We start from the raw sequence: 14,727 nt of genomic DNA, 5'->3' as shown, positions 1-14,727 counted from the left end.
TTCGGAATAACTTGCCGATGGATAGATCGGTGTATATCTCGGAATAACTTGCCGATGGAAAGATCGGTGTATATTTCGGAATAACTTGCCGATGGATAGATCGGTGTATATTTCGGAATAACTTGCCGATGGATAGATCGGTGTATATTTCGGAATAACTTGCCGATGGATAGATCGGTGTATATCTCGTAATAACTTGCCGATGGAAAGATCGGTGTATATCTCGGAATAACTTGCCGATGGAAAGATCGGTGTATATTTCGGAATAACTTGCCGATGGATAGATCGGTGTATATTTCGGAATAACTTGCCGATGGAAAGATCGGTGTATATCTCGGAATAACTTGCCGATGGAAAGATCGGTGTATATCTCGGAATAACTTGCCGATGGATAGATCGGTGTATATTTCGGAATAACTTGCCGATGGAAGGATCAGTGTATATTTCGGAATAACTTGCCGATGGAAAGATCGGTGTATATTTCGGAATAACCTGCCGATGGAAAGATCGGTGTATATTTCGGAATAACTTGCCGATGGAAAGATCGGTGTATATTTCGGAATAACTTGCCGATGGAACGATCGGTGTATATTTCGGAATAACTTGCCGATGGAAAGATCGGTGTATATTTCGGAATAACTTGCCGATGGATAGATCGGTGTATATCTCGGAATAACTTGCCGATGGATACATAACTGTATATCTCGGAATAACCTGCCGATGGAAAGATAACTGTATGTTTTGGAATAACTTGCCGATGGAAAGATCATATTCATAGAATCATAGAAATTTACGACACAGAAGGAGGCCATTTGGCCCATCATGTCTGTGCCTGCCTAAAAAGAGCTATTCAACCCAATCCCACTTTCCAGCTCTTGGTCTGTAGTCTTGTAGGTTATGGCACTTCAAGTACATTTCCAAGTACTTTTTAAATGCAATGAGGGTTTCTGCCTCTATCACCCTTTCAGGCAGTGAGCTCCAGACCCCCACCAACTCCGTTCTAATCCTTTAAATCTATGCCTCCTGGTTATTGACCTCTCTGCTAAGGGAAATAGGTCCTTCATATCCATTCTATCTCGGCCCCTCATAATTTTATATACCTCAATTAAATCTCCCCTCAGCCTCCTCTGTTCCAAAGAAAACAACCCCAGCCTATCCAATCTTTTCGCATCGCTAAAATTCTCCAGTCCTGGCAACATCCTCGTAAATCTCCTCTGTACTCTCTCTAGTGTAATCACATCTTTCCTGTAATGTGGTGACCAAAACTGTACTCAGCGGTCTAGCTATGGCCTAACTAATATTTTATACAGTTCTAGCTTAACCTCCCTGCTCTTATATTCAATGCCTCAGCTAATAAAGGAAAGTATCCTGTTTGCCTCCTTAACCACCTTATCTACCTGTCCTTCAGGGATCTGTGGACATGCACTCTGAGGTCCCTTTGTTCCTCTACACCTCTCAGTATCCTCCCATTTATTGTGTATTCCCTTGCCTTGTTTGCCCTCCCTAAATGCATAACCTCACACTTCTCCGGATTGAATTCCATTTGCCACTTTTCTGCCCACCTGACCAGTCCATTGATATCTTCCTGCAATCTGCAGCTTTCCTCCTCACAATCAACCACACGGCCAATTTTTGTATTATCTGCAAACTTCTTAATGATGCCCCTTACATTTGTGGGAATATATTTGCTCTGAACCCTCCCTACCTCCTCCTTGAATGCCTTTCCCTGCTCTGACACTGATTTACCTTCAAGTAGCTGTTTCCAGTCCACTTTTGCTCAATCTCGTCTCAGCTTAGTAAAACTGGCCTTTCCCCAATTGAGAACTTTCACTCCTGTTTTATCTTTGTCCTTTTCCATAACTATGCTAAATCTAACTCAATTATGATCACTGCCACCAAAATGCTCTCCCACTGATACTCCTTCCGCCTGCCCAGCTTCATTCCCTAAAACTAAGTCCAGAACTGCCCCTCTCTTGTTGGGCTTGCTGGCTAAAAAAATTCTCCTGAATGCAATTTAAGAATTCTGCGCCCTCTATACTTTCTACACTGATTGTATCCCAGTTAATATTGGGGTAGTTGAAATCCCCTGCTATTACTGCCCTATTGTTTTTGCACTTCTCAGAAATTTGCCCACATATTTGCTCTTCTATCTCCCTCTGACTGTTTGGGGGTCTATAGTACTCTCCTAGCAGTGTGACTGCCCTTTTTTTTGTTCTTCAGTTCAATCCATATGGCCTCATTTGATGATCCTTCTAACGTATCATCCCTCCTCACAGCTGTAATTGTTCCTTTAACCAATATTGCCAACTCCTCCTTTTTTATCCCCCTCTCTATCTCGTCTGAAAACTCTGCAACCAGGAACGTTGAGCTGCCATTCCTGCCCCTGGTTAAGCCATGTTTCAGTAATAGCTATGAATCATATTTCCACGTGTCTATCTGTGTCCTCAGCTCATCTGCCTTATTCACTAGACTCCTTGCATTAAGCACTGCCAAACTCCTTTGTTGTCTAGTTTCTAACATTCGTTTCCTCTGCCTTCCAAACTCACTTACTAATTTTCTGCCTTCCATTTCCAGCTCTGCTCTCTCCTTTCTGAATCTATGCTCAGGTTCCCATCCCCCTGCCAAGCTAGTTTAAACCCCCCCCCCCCCACAGCACTAGCAAACCTCCCCACAAGGATATTGGTCCCAGCTCTGTTGAGGTGTCCGGCCTGTACAGGTCCCACCTCCCCCAATGCCCCAGGAATCTAAAGCCCTCCCCACTGCATCATCTCCCCAGCCATGCATTCATCTGCTCTATCCTCCTATTTCTATACTCGCTAGCGCGTGGCACTGGCAGTAATCCGGAGATTACTACCTTTGAGGTCCTGCTTATTAATCGCTTTCCGAACTCCTTAAAATCTGCCTGCAGGACCTCATCCCTCTTTCTACCTATATTGGTGGTACCGATATGGACCACGACCTCTGGCTGTTCACCCTCCCCCTTCAGATTGTTCTGCAGCCGCTCAGTGACATCCTTGACCCTGGCACCAGGGAGGCAGCAGACCATCCTGGAATCACATCTGCGGCCAATATTTCAGCGTATATTTCGGAGTAACTTGCCGACGGAAAGATCGTCATATATTTCGGTATAACTTGCCAATAGAAAGGTCAATGTATATTTAGGAGTATCCTGCAGATGGAAAGATCAGTGTATATTTTGATGTAACTTTCCAATGGAAAGGTCGGCGTATATTTCAGCATAACTTACCGATGGAAAGATTGGCGCATATTTAGACATATCTATCCAATGCAAAGATCAGTGTATATTTAGACATATCTATCCAATGCAAAGATCGGTGTATATTTAGACATATCTTTCCAATGCAAAGATCGGTGTATATTTAGACATATCTTTCCAATGCAAAGATCGGTGTATATTTAGACATATCTATCCAATGCAAAGATCAGTGTCTATTTAGACATATCTATCCAATGCAAAGATCGGTGTATTGTATATTTAGACATATCTTTCCAATGCAAAGATCAGTGTATATTTAGACATATCTATCCAACACAAAGATTGGCGTATATTTCTACGTGACTTGCCACTTATACCATTTCAGGAAATTCTGGGCCATTACACAGAATGAGAGGGTTGTCCTATGAGGAGAGATTGAGTAGAATGGGCCTATATTCTCTGGAGTTTCGAAGAATGAGTGGTGATCTTGTTGAAACGTATAAAATTCTTAGAGGGCTTGACGGTAGATGCTGAGAGGCTGTTGCCTCTGGCTGGAGAGTCTAGAACTAAGAGTCAAGATAAGGAGTCGACCATTTAGGACCGAGATGAGGAGGAATTTCTTCACTCAGAGGGCTGTGAATCTTTGGAATTCTCTACCCCAGAGGGCTGTGGATGCTGAGTCGTTGAGTATATTCAAAACAGAAATCGCTTCATTTTTGGACACTAAGGGAGTCAAGGGATATGGGGATTGGGCGGGAAAGCAAAGTTGAGGTACAAGATCAGCCATGGTCTTATTGAATGGCGGAGCAGGCTTGAGGGGCTGGGTGGCCTGCTCCTGCTCCTATTTCTTATGTTCTTATATTCTTATCTTACCTTCTGAACACCAAATTGCAGAACTTCCTTCATGTACGTTGGCAATAGTGTCATAAATGTAAAAAAGGTCCAGCAGCAAGACCAATAAGTCATAACTATAGCCCACACTGCACAAGATTTCATCATGAATCTCCAGGGTATATCATGCTTAGTAGGAGAAATCTGTGGGAGTTAGAGGTTGGACACATCAGTAAAATCTAACACTAATAATATCGTGAATCTTAATGTGACGTTGAGGGGGTGAAATCCGTCTGGGGCAGTACGACAAATGGATGATAGCAAATCGGCAGCGCATTAGGCAGAGTGTAAAATGGGAGAACATTAGGCGGAGTGTTAAATGGGAGAACATTAGGCAGAGTGTAAAATGGGAGAACATTAGGCAGAGTGTAAAATGGGAGAACATTAGGCGGAGTGTTAAAAGGGAGAACATTAGGCAGAGTGTAAAATGGGAGGACATTAGGCAGAGTGTAAAATGGGAGAACATTAGGCAGAGTGTAAAATGGGAGAACATTAGGCAGAGTGTAAAATGGGAGAACATTAGGCAGAGTGTAAAATGGGAGAACATTAGGCGGAGTGTAAAATGGGAGAACATTAGGCAGAGTGTAAAATGGGAGAACATTAGGCAGAGTGTAAAATGGGAGAACATTAGGCAGAGTGTAAAATGGGAGAACATTAGGCGGAGTGTAAAATGGGAGAACATTAGGCAGATTGTAAAATGGAAGAACATTGGAGGAGTTTAAAATGGGAGAACATTAGGCAGAGTGTAAAATGGGAGAACATTAGGAGGAGTGTAAAATGGATTGCCCGTTTTTCTGTTGCCCATTTTACTGTTGCCCATTTAATAGTGCCCAATTGCTGTGGCCTATTTTGCGGTGTTGCACATTTTCTGGTGTCCATTTACTCGTGCCCATTTGCCGTGGCCTATTTTGCGGTGTTGCCCATTTGCTTTTGCCCATTTTGCGTTGTTGCCCATTTACTGGTGCCCAATTGTTGTGGCCTATTTTGCGGTGTTGCCCATTTACTGGTGCCCATTTTGCGTTGTTGCCCATTTACTGGTGCCCAATTGTTGTGGCCTATTTTGCGGTGTTGCCCATTTGCTTTTGCCCATTTTGCGTTGTTGCCCATTTACTGGTGCCCAATTGTTGTGGCCTATTTTGCGGTGTTGCCCATTTACTGTTGCCCATTTACTGGTGCCCATTTTGTAGTGTTGCCCATTTACTGGTGCCCGTTTACTGGTGCCCATTTACTGTTGCCCATTTACTGGTGCCCATTTTGCGGTGTTTCCCATTTACTGGTGCCCATTTACTGGTGCCCATTTTGCCCTGGTGCCCATTTACTGGTGCCCATTTTGCGGTGTTGCCCATTTACTGATGCCCATTTACTGTTGCCCATTTACTGGTGCCCATTTACTGGTGCCCATTTGCTGTTTCCCAAGACAAATTTCACCATCTTTGACTTCGAACAGTTTTGAGAAATAAATAAAGATAGATATTAAACACTAACACTGATGAGAATTTATAAAACTGAATTCATGAAATCTTTTACTGTAAACTGATACTGAATTGTACTCAAACCCTCAGCAAATAACTGAAAGAAATTCAAGCGACTAAGTTCACTGTCCCCAACAGGCTTCCATACCAGTTCACGTGCTTTGCGTTGAATGGCTTCACGATGCCAATGTTGATCCCTCGATAGGGATAGGTATTGTGTGAGATGATCAAACACTTCTGTGCTCCTGTGTATGAAACTCATCAGCTCTTGCAGCTTCTAAAAATTGGATTGAATTTGAAATGTCCAATTCACTCTGCCACTATCCACACTGTTCTTATATTTAGAGGCAAAGGTTGGACATGAGGAGAGTCTGCAACAAACGCTCGAGCCTCTCAGGTAAAGCACCAACTGGTTCTGAGAGGAGACACTGTGTTAACAGGAAGGGAGACAGTCCTACCAGGCAAGGAAATTACCAACACTGAAGAAAAATGAAATACCTTTAAAACAATCTTAATGCAAAATGCACTTCCTGAGAGTCAAAAGAAGGGCACCTAGTAAAACTGGTCAAGGGCAAGGACAAACCAGAATTAAAAAAAATACTTTTACAGACTAAAAGGAAATAATTCTCAGGCGAACAGGGATAGGTATTAAGCTCAGCCAAAAGCAAACAAAGCTGCTGACAGAGCGGCCAAAAGATTATTGGAGAAGGAGGTGGTGGATAACTGCAGCAACAATAGGAAAATCTTTTTTTTGAGTTACGTTAGGAGTCAAAGGGCGATAAAAGACTGTATAGAGTGGGTGGAAGTCGGTGGTGGTGTCCCTCAGGGTGCTGTTCTGGAAACGCTTCTGTTCACTGTGTACATCAATGATTCAGATATTGGGTTTAGAGGGAGTGATGTCCAAATTTGCAGATGATACTAAATTAGGAGGCACAGTTAATAATTCTGTGGACCAAAGGAAACTGCAAAGAGATATTGATGATCAATGTCAGTTATGTGAGGTGGTACATGTTAGTAAAAAAATTAAAGAAACATTTATCCATTGAATGGGGTACAGTTGGGTGATATGGAAAAGAGGAGGGATTTAAAAGCAGCACCTCAAGTAGATAAAAGCATATAAAAAGCTAATGAATTCTAGAATTTATGGCAAGTGGTGTCGAAATGTAAAAGTTGCAATGTAATGGTAAATCTATATAAAATCTTTAGTAAGACCATAGTTGGAGTTCTGTGTGCAGTTTTGGACTCCACTTTATAGGAAGGTTGTTGAGGCAATAGAGAGAATATGGTGCGGATTCACCAGGGTGCTGCCTGATCTGAGGGAAAAAAATATAAATAAAGACTTGAAAAATTGGGGCTGTTTTTTTAAGAGGAGATTACAGGGTAATTTGATAGACATGCTTAACATTACGAAGGGCTGGCAGTGGTTGACGGTCTAGAACGAGGATACTGATAAAAGGGTGATTTTAACTCCTGGTGGGAGTCGTGCATCTGCATGGACTCCATCAGTGAAACCCGGCAGGAAGTGTCAGCTGGCCAGCGGGTGGGAGCAGGCGGGAGCAGGAGGAGGGCACAGCCTGGTCCCCAACACTCAGGGAAGTGGTTAGAGGGAAGGGGAGGCCCTAGGTTTCCATCTGGGGCATGGCTGGTGTCCCTCTTGCCTACTCATGGGATGGGTGTGGGTAAATCACACTAGCCACATGAACTGCCTGTCTCCCAGTTTCCACCAGCTGGGCAGGAATTCAGCCGTATAATGTATGGGATTAAATGTAAGAGATTTAGGACAGAGAACAGGAGAAACTCTTATTACACAGAGGGTTGTGAGGCTGTGGAATGAACTACTGGAGTTAGTGATTGAAGCAGAGACCATGTCAACATTTACGAATGGGTTAGATAGGTGGTTGAAAGAAAGGGGAATAAAGGGATCTGGGCACAGAGCAGACACATGGATTAGCGAGCTCGTATAGAGGATAAACACCAACACGGACTAGTTAGGCCAAACAGCCTGTTTCTGTGTAATTCTATGTAACTTCACGACATCACACATCTGTTGGCAAAAATTAGTGAGGATTTAAGTAATCAATCAGATATCCAACTGAGTAAACATGGAACAGATCAAAAGGAGTTTGATTCAGCTAAGTAGCAATAAGGAATAAATATACAGCAGACAAAGGGAGCAATCAAATTGTTCCATTTTTAAAAAGCTGCTAATGTCCTATCACACTGGGACCTGTGTGCTATCCTTCAGATCGACAGTTAAAACTTTAGGATCTCCATTCCAGGGGACTGACCCTGTGCTTGTTAATTCATCATCTACTGTATCTGTCTTCAGAGCCTCACTGACCTGACCATGAAGTGAAGTGATGATATATTCCCGCTCAACATCAGAAATGGTCCTGTGGGTTTCTGGCGTGTCACTCGCCATCCCGAACCACAGCAGGCACCAGGCCACACCACACGCACCTAAAATAAGGAAATATTCAACAACAATTCAACAGAGAAATGGTGAAAAGTAAATCTTGAAAATTTATGTTCAGAAAGGAAATGCATACATTATTACAGTACATAAAACAGAACTTTCAAATATAATTATCATCTCCAAACTGTATATCTTCAATAATAAATTATTCAAAAGGAACTAGGTGTCACAGTGTGTTAGACGCTGGCCTTTCACTGTGGGGTCCTGAGTTCAAACCCAGCCCAGAACGATGGGCTGAAAATGCCCTCTGTGTGCAGGGTCCTAGGTGAGACAAGTTTGGTCAGTCTCAGCCCAGTTCCTCGTAGGTATGAGCCCCCAGCACAAACTGACACTGATTGCAATCTCACTCAGTGACCAAGGAGATAGAATATGATGCCTTGCTGGTACAGTCGGGGTCTGTATCTGGGTCCCCAGCTGTACTGTATGTGCACTGGGAGTACTCGATGCTGACACTGGGTGTCCTTTAACAACCTCACCTTGATGAGCTCAAATATTTAGGGAAAACTGATTTAAACTCTGACCAATTATGTAGAATGAGTACGTCCATCCCAGGTAATAGCAAATTGTCCCAGATAGAGGCAGGGAGACAGCAACTCCAAAGAATGTGCCTAGGAAGACAAAATAAGGAAAATATCTTATTGCACTGAACCGGAGACGCAGCATCCTTAAAGCCAGGTTATAATCAGGTTGTGTGGCCCTGTGTCTCTCCTTAAACAAGGACTCCAGCCACAGCTAACAAAACCCCTACATTGGAGGCTTGCCCAGTAGCTGCGAGTAAAGCAGTTCACAGGGCAGATGGTGTGGCACTGAGCCATGCAGCCCAGGAAGGTCTGAGAAGGGTCTTGGTCTGAGTTGGCTGATGGAGGCATTCCGTGGGCCTCAACTCCACTGACCTAAGAAAGGATGAAATGATCAGCCAGGCCTACTGTTTGGGCCCTTGTCCACGGGCCCCTGCTGGAAAGTGCATATATTTGCATGTCAGATGAAGACTGGGATTGCCTCTGCCTGCCTCACCTTGCTGACAGATAGGGGGTTCTTTTCCCTGGAACCTTACCAACAGCGCGCATGGTAGTGGAGATGGTAGCCTCAATTTTCCAACCCACACTCGCTGGAAGCAGAGTCTCTTAACATTACCCCTACAGCCCAGTTTTACACATGAAGAATGGTGCCTCGGGCCAGGGCTGGAGTTATTCCCAGCGTGAGTCACCTCCAGGAGAGGAATGTACATTTTTGAGCTGATCTGCTGTGATTACATTTGTTTCCCCAGGCCAACTGGGTGACAGGATCATTGTGGCTGTGAGGACAGAAAGTTTCTCCCACTGGGACCCTGAGTGAAGGAATGGCTCCTGCAACTTGCAGCAACTTCAGGGAGTTACCAAGCAATCACCTTTTGAGAGTCCTACTGTTATACTTTAAAAACAGATTAAAACATGACCAGCAACATTCTTCACAAACACGGGCTGAAAAGCAACTGTGTTTTCTCTGCTTTAGAAACATAGAAACATAGAAACATAGAAAATAGGAGCAAGAGTAGGCCATTCGGCCCTTCGGGCCTGCTCCGCTATTCAAATGATCATGGCTGATCATCTAACTCAGTACCCTGTTCCCGCTTTTTCCCCATATACCTTGATCCCTTTAGCATTAAGAAATATATCTATCTCCTTCTTGAATACATCTAATGACTTGGCCTCCACTGCCTTCTGTGGTAGACAATTCCACAGGTTCACCACCCTCTGAGTGAAGAAATTTCTCCTCATCTCGGTTCTAAATGGCATACCCCGTATCCTGAGACTGTGACCCCTGGTTCTGGACTCCCCAGCCATCGGAAACATCCTCCCTGTATCTAGTCTGTGTGGAAGAACTTCAATCCTCGAAATGTCAGCCACGTATTGGAGGGACTGTGATGAGATCAGGCTCTCCCCCATATTTTGCTCACATGCTCAGCTCCAGAATTATCAGACTATTTTCCTGATACAGTTTACTCCAGTCCCTGGGGGGGCTCTCTGGGGGTTATATTGGTTAACCCCCAAAAACGGGCACTAGGATCACGGTGCACAACTGTCCCGTGCCCGGTCGTTGAGATGCAGGCAGCAGTAACATTCGTGCTGCCTGGTGATTTCTGTGATTGCTGCGTGCAGCCAGCGCTACCTACGCTGTTGATTGGCTGCACGTACCAGCAGGGAGCCCGATATCGGGAGTGGCTCGCGCCTCTTAAAGGTAGCGTGCAACTCTTAAAGGGGAGGTGCACCGTGCTGCAGGGAGAGCTGGAATTGGTGTGGCAACTAACTCTGTGCTGGAATATACTGAGGAATGGCTGGCCTTGCGAGAGAATCTGCACCAAGGTTCTCCGATGATGCACTAGATGCCTTGATGCAAGAGATGAATGCACGGAGGGGAATCCTTTACCCGCAGTAGGGGCAGGAGGCCCTCCAGATATGTGCTGAAGAGGCCGTGAGAGGCAATGGCGGATGAGGTAAATGGAAGGAGCATCGCACCACACACATGGATGCAGTGCAGGAAGAAGTTCAATGATTTGGCAGCAGGAAAGATCTGAAGGAGGACAGGCTCGCCTACATGTCCTCACCCCCATGAAGGAGACGGTTCTGGCTATCATTGGGTGGTCCGTCGCTGCGGCCATGGTCACTGACGGTGCTGAAGGGATCGACAATAAGGGTCTCTATATACCGAATCCTCCTCGTTTCCCACTTCTCCCTCAGCCCACGATCTTCTCTGACTCACGTGCTGCAGATGGTGCGAGCTCGCACGTCTTACTTTCTCCTCTCACCTCACCACAACTCAACCCTTGTCCCTTTGTCACTGCAGACACCCAAGAACTGGAATCGACATCATCAGGGGAGGCAGAGGAAGAAGACAGTGATGATACAGACACAACATCACCTTGATCTTACACTCACAGCCACCAGCTCAGAGACTGACACTGCACGTACTTTAGAGGTTAGGTTAGAGGAGGGATCTGCACATGTTGAGACACCGAGCACAAGTGCGCAGGAGCCGGGGCGGGAGGAATGGATACCACAGGTGCCAGCTCGCCGGAGGGTGAGGTCGCTCACTAGTTCTGTTACTGAGGAGTCAGATGATGACTGCAATGGGCCAGGCTACAGAAGACGGCTGATGGGCGTACACCACCAAATGCTTGGAGCACTGGAAAGCCTGCCAGAAAGCCTGCGCACAATGAGAAGGGGCCTGGAGGAGTCCAGCTCCAACTCGGCACATGGCTTTGAGCATAGCTTGGAGCCCATCATTTCCAACATGGAACAGGCGGTCACCTCCATCAGAGCACCTGTGGAACCCACCATGATGCAGTGTCCGATGACCGATGTCACAGCATCCATTGCAGCACAAACATCTGGCATCCAAGGTCAGACTGCTGTGTTTGGAGCTCAGACTGCTGCATTTGGAGCTCAGACTGCTGCCTTGGAAGCTCAGACTGCTGCATTTGGAGCTCAGACTGCTGGCTTGGAAGCTCAGACTGCTGCTATTGTATCTCTGGGGACCACTGTGGAACGGGGCTTCCAGGGCGTCACAGCACTCCAGCAATCTGTTCTCCAGCTGATCACCAGGATTGCTGAGGCGTTGCCCCGGGAGAATGGCAGTGGCACCATGGCAGGCGGACCTGCTGTCCTCTCTCAGGGCGACAGCATTCCTGCTCCCAACCCTCCACTCCGCCAGTGTTGTTGCCTGTCAGCCAGTCAGGCCAGACTGCTGCAGCCCAGGCCGAGATGGTGCACTCTGAAGCCGTGCCCTCCCAACCCAGAGCTGCTCGAGGCTGTCTGCACGCTCCTCCATTGAAGGCCAACAACAATTTGCATTTATACAGCACCTTTAACTAGTAAAAGGTCCCAAGGTGCTTCACAGGAGCGATTATCAAACAAAATTTGACACCGAGCCACATAAGGAGATATTAGGACAGGTGACCAAAAGCTTGGTCAAAGAGGTAGGTTTTAAGGAGTGTCTTAAAGGAGGAAAGAGAGGTAGAGAGGCGGAGGGGTTTAGGGAGGGAATTCCAGAGCTTAGGGCCTAGGCAGCTGAAGATACAGCCACTAATGGTGGAGTGATTAAAATTGGGGATGTGCAAGAGGCAGGAATTGGAGGAATGCAGAGATCTCGGAGGGTTGTAGGGCTGGAGGAGGTTATCGAGATTGGGAGGGGCGAGGCCATGGAGGGATTTGAAAACAAAGATGAGAATTTTAAAATCGAGATGTTCCCGGACTGGGAGCCAGTGTAGGTCAGCGAGCACAGGGGTGATGGGAGAACAGCATTTGGTGCAAGTTAGGATAGAGGCTGCAGAGTTTTGGATGAGCTCAAGTTTATGGAGGATGGAAGATGGGAGGCCACCAGGAGAGCATTGGAATAATCGAGTCTAGAGGTAACCAAGGCATGAATGAGGGTTTCAGCAGCAGATGAACTGAGGCAGGAGCGGAGACGGGCGCTGTTACAGAGGTGGAAGTAGGCGGTCCTGGTGATGGAGCTGATATGTGATCGAAAGTTCATCTCAGGGTCAAATAGGATGCCAAAGTTGTGAACGTTCTGGTTCAGCCTCAGACAGGGGCCAGGGAGAGGGATGGAGTCGGTGGCGAGGGAACGGAGTTTGTGTTGGGGACCGAAGACAATGGCTTCGGTCTTCCCAATATTTAATTGGAGAAAATTTTTGCTCATCCAATTCTGGATGTCAGACAAGCAATGTGACAAATGAGAGACAGTGGAGGAGTCAAGGGAGGTGGTGGTGAGGTTGAGTTGGGAGTCGTCAGCGTACATGTGGAACCCGACATTGTGTTTTCAGATGATGTCACCGAGGAGCAGCATGTAGATGAGAAATAGGAGGGGGCCAAGGATAAATCCTTGGGGGGACTCCAGAGGTAACGGTGTGGGAATGGGAAGAGAAGTCATTGCAGGTGATTCCATGGCTATGACTGGGTAGATAAGAATGGAACCAGGCGAGCGCAGTCCCAACCAGCTGGTCAGCAGCCTCCCACTACCCAGGCTCCAGCCACTGGGGAAGCACCTCATAAGAACACTAGGATAGGTAAAGGCACATGAACAAAAAGCACCAAGGGAATGCACAAGGGTGAATAGTATCAGTTTGTTTAAATTATGACATTTGAATTTGCATTTGGTGTTGGTTTTCATTTCTGCGATGGGCTGAGGGACGAAGCAATGCGTAATCATCAGGAGGATGATGTGATGGTCAGTGAGAGAGGAAAGATGATTGTGGGACTGACGGTGAATGGGGAGGCGTCGTTGAGGTTACTGATATCGCTCATTAATAACGTGATCACGCAGAGCCCTGGCAGACAGGGCCTGTCTACCTTACTGCCTCCCTCCCTCCCTCCCTCCTCCACTTCCTGCTGCACTTCTTCCTCCTCCTCCACTCCCTCCTCCACCTCTTGCTCAGGTTCTCGCCCAATAGACGGTGGCAAGGACTGTTCCCTCATAATGACGAGGTTGTGCAGCATGCAGCATTCAACGACAAATCTTAATACCTGTTCAGCTGAGTACTGCAGGGCTCCTCCAGAGCAGTCCAGGCAGCAGAAGCATTATTTGAGGACGCCTATGGTGTGCTCGATTATGTTCCTTGCGGCAGCATGGCTGCCGTTGTATGCCTGCTGTGCACATGTGCATGTGTTCCGGTCTGGAGTCATGGGCCATTTCATGAGGGGATAACCCTTGTCGCCCAATAGCCAGCCTCTGATTTGCCGTGCTGGTTGAAATATAGCTGGCATGTTGGACTGCCGCAGGATGAAGGAATCATGACTGCTGCCAGGATAGAGGGCATTGACCTGCATGATGCGCTGCCTGTGGTCGCACACCAGCTGCACACTGAGGGAGCGGAATCCCTTTCTGTTGATGAATATGGCCGAGTTGAGATGAGCAGCATGCATGGCAATATGCGTGCAGTCAATGGCTCCCTGCACCATGGGGAAGCCTGCAATGGGAACAAACCCTTCGTGCTCATTCCTGCTGCTTGTCTCTGTCCAGAGGGAATGAGATGAATCTGTTTCTGAGTGTGTACAGAGTCTCCGTGGCCTCCCTTTATACAGCAGTGCACTGCAAACTGCGAAATATTGCTTACCTCGCCAGCAGCAGTCTGAAAGGAGCCAGAGCCGTAAAAATTAAGCACCACGGTTACCTTGACAGCCACAGGCAATGCTGTCCTTGCCCTGCTCTGATGCTGCAGTTGTGGCTGCAGCAGTTGACAAATCTCCGTCACGACTTCTTTCGTGAACTGCAGCAGTCGGATACACTGGCCGTCACTGAAGTTGCGGTAAGAGAATTGGTTCCCTGAAGACCCTCGTTGGATATGGCTTCCTGCTGAGTGCCCTGCTCCTCCTCTTCCTCTTCCTCCCTCTTCTGGCAGCTTGTCCTGCTCTGTGTGGCCTCTCCGCTCCCAGTCATATTCAATTTCCAGAGGAACCCCTAGCAGGCCACCCATGTCTGGCAGCAACCATGTACAGCACACTATTTTACACACCACTAACAGTACTGCACGACCAGCCAGGCCACACTATAGAATACTGCAACTTTCTCCAAGTATAGGAAACTTCCATAAACACCCACAATTGTACCAGCAGCCAGAATAACTAATCCAGCAACTAACCTGTAATTCCTGGATGATCCCTTTAAATAGCGCTGGTGGGGGAGGTCCTTCATGC

At 46.6% G+C, this 14,727-nt stretch overlaps 1 protein-coding gene across 1 annotated transcript in view; it reads right to left on the bottom strand.

Annotated features, from left to right (window-relative positions):
• Window positions 1-14,727, bottom strand: part of LOC137322140 (sialin-like) — a 73,543-nt gene that overhangs the window by 20,558 nt on the left and 38,258 nt on the right. The window contains exons 4-6 of the mRNA XM_067985254.1: window positions 8,578-8,664; window positions 7,922-8,040; window positions 4,091-4,237 (exon numbers count right to left, since the gene is read on the bottom strand). Coding sequence (XP_067841355.1) covers window positions 4,091-4,237; window positions 7,922-8,040; window positions 8,578-8,664 — 353 coding nt within the window. The remainder of the gene's footprint in view (window positions 1-4,090; window positions 4,238-7,921; window positions 8,041-8,577; window positions 8,665-14,727) is intronic.

The sequence above is a fragment of the Heptranchias perlo genome, chromosome 5, assembly GCF_035084215.1.
Source record: "Heptranchias perlo isolate sHepPer1 chromosome 5, sHepPer1.hap1, whole genome shotgun sequence".
Lineage (NCBI taxonomy): Eukaryota > Metazoa > Chordata > Chondrichthyes > Hexanchiformes > Hexanchidae > Heptranchias > Heptranchias perlo.
Note: the sequence above shows the minus strand (reverse complement) of the source record. Positions and strands in the feature narration are given on the sequence as shown.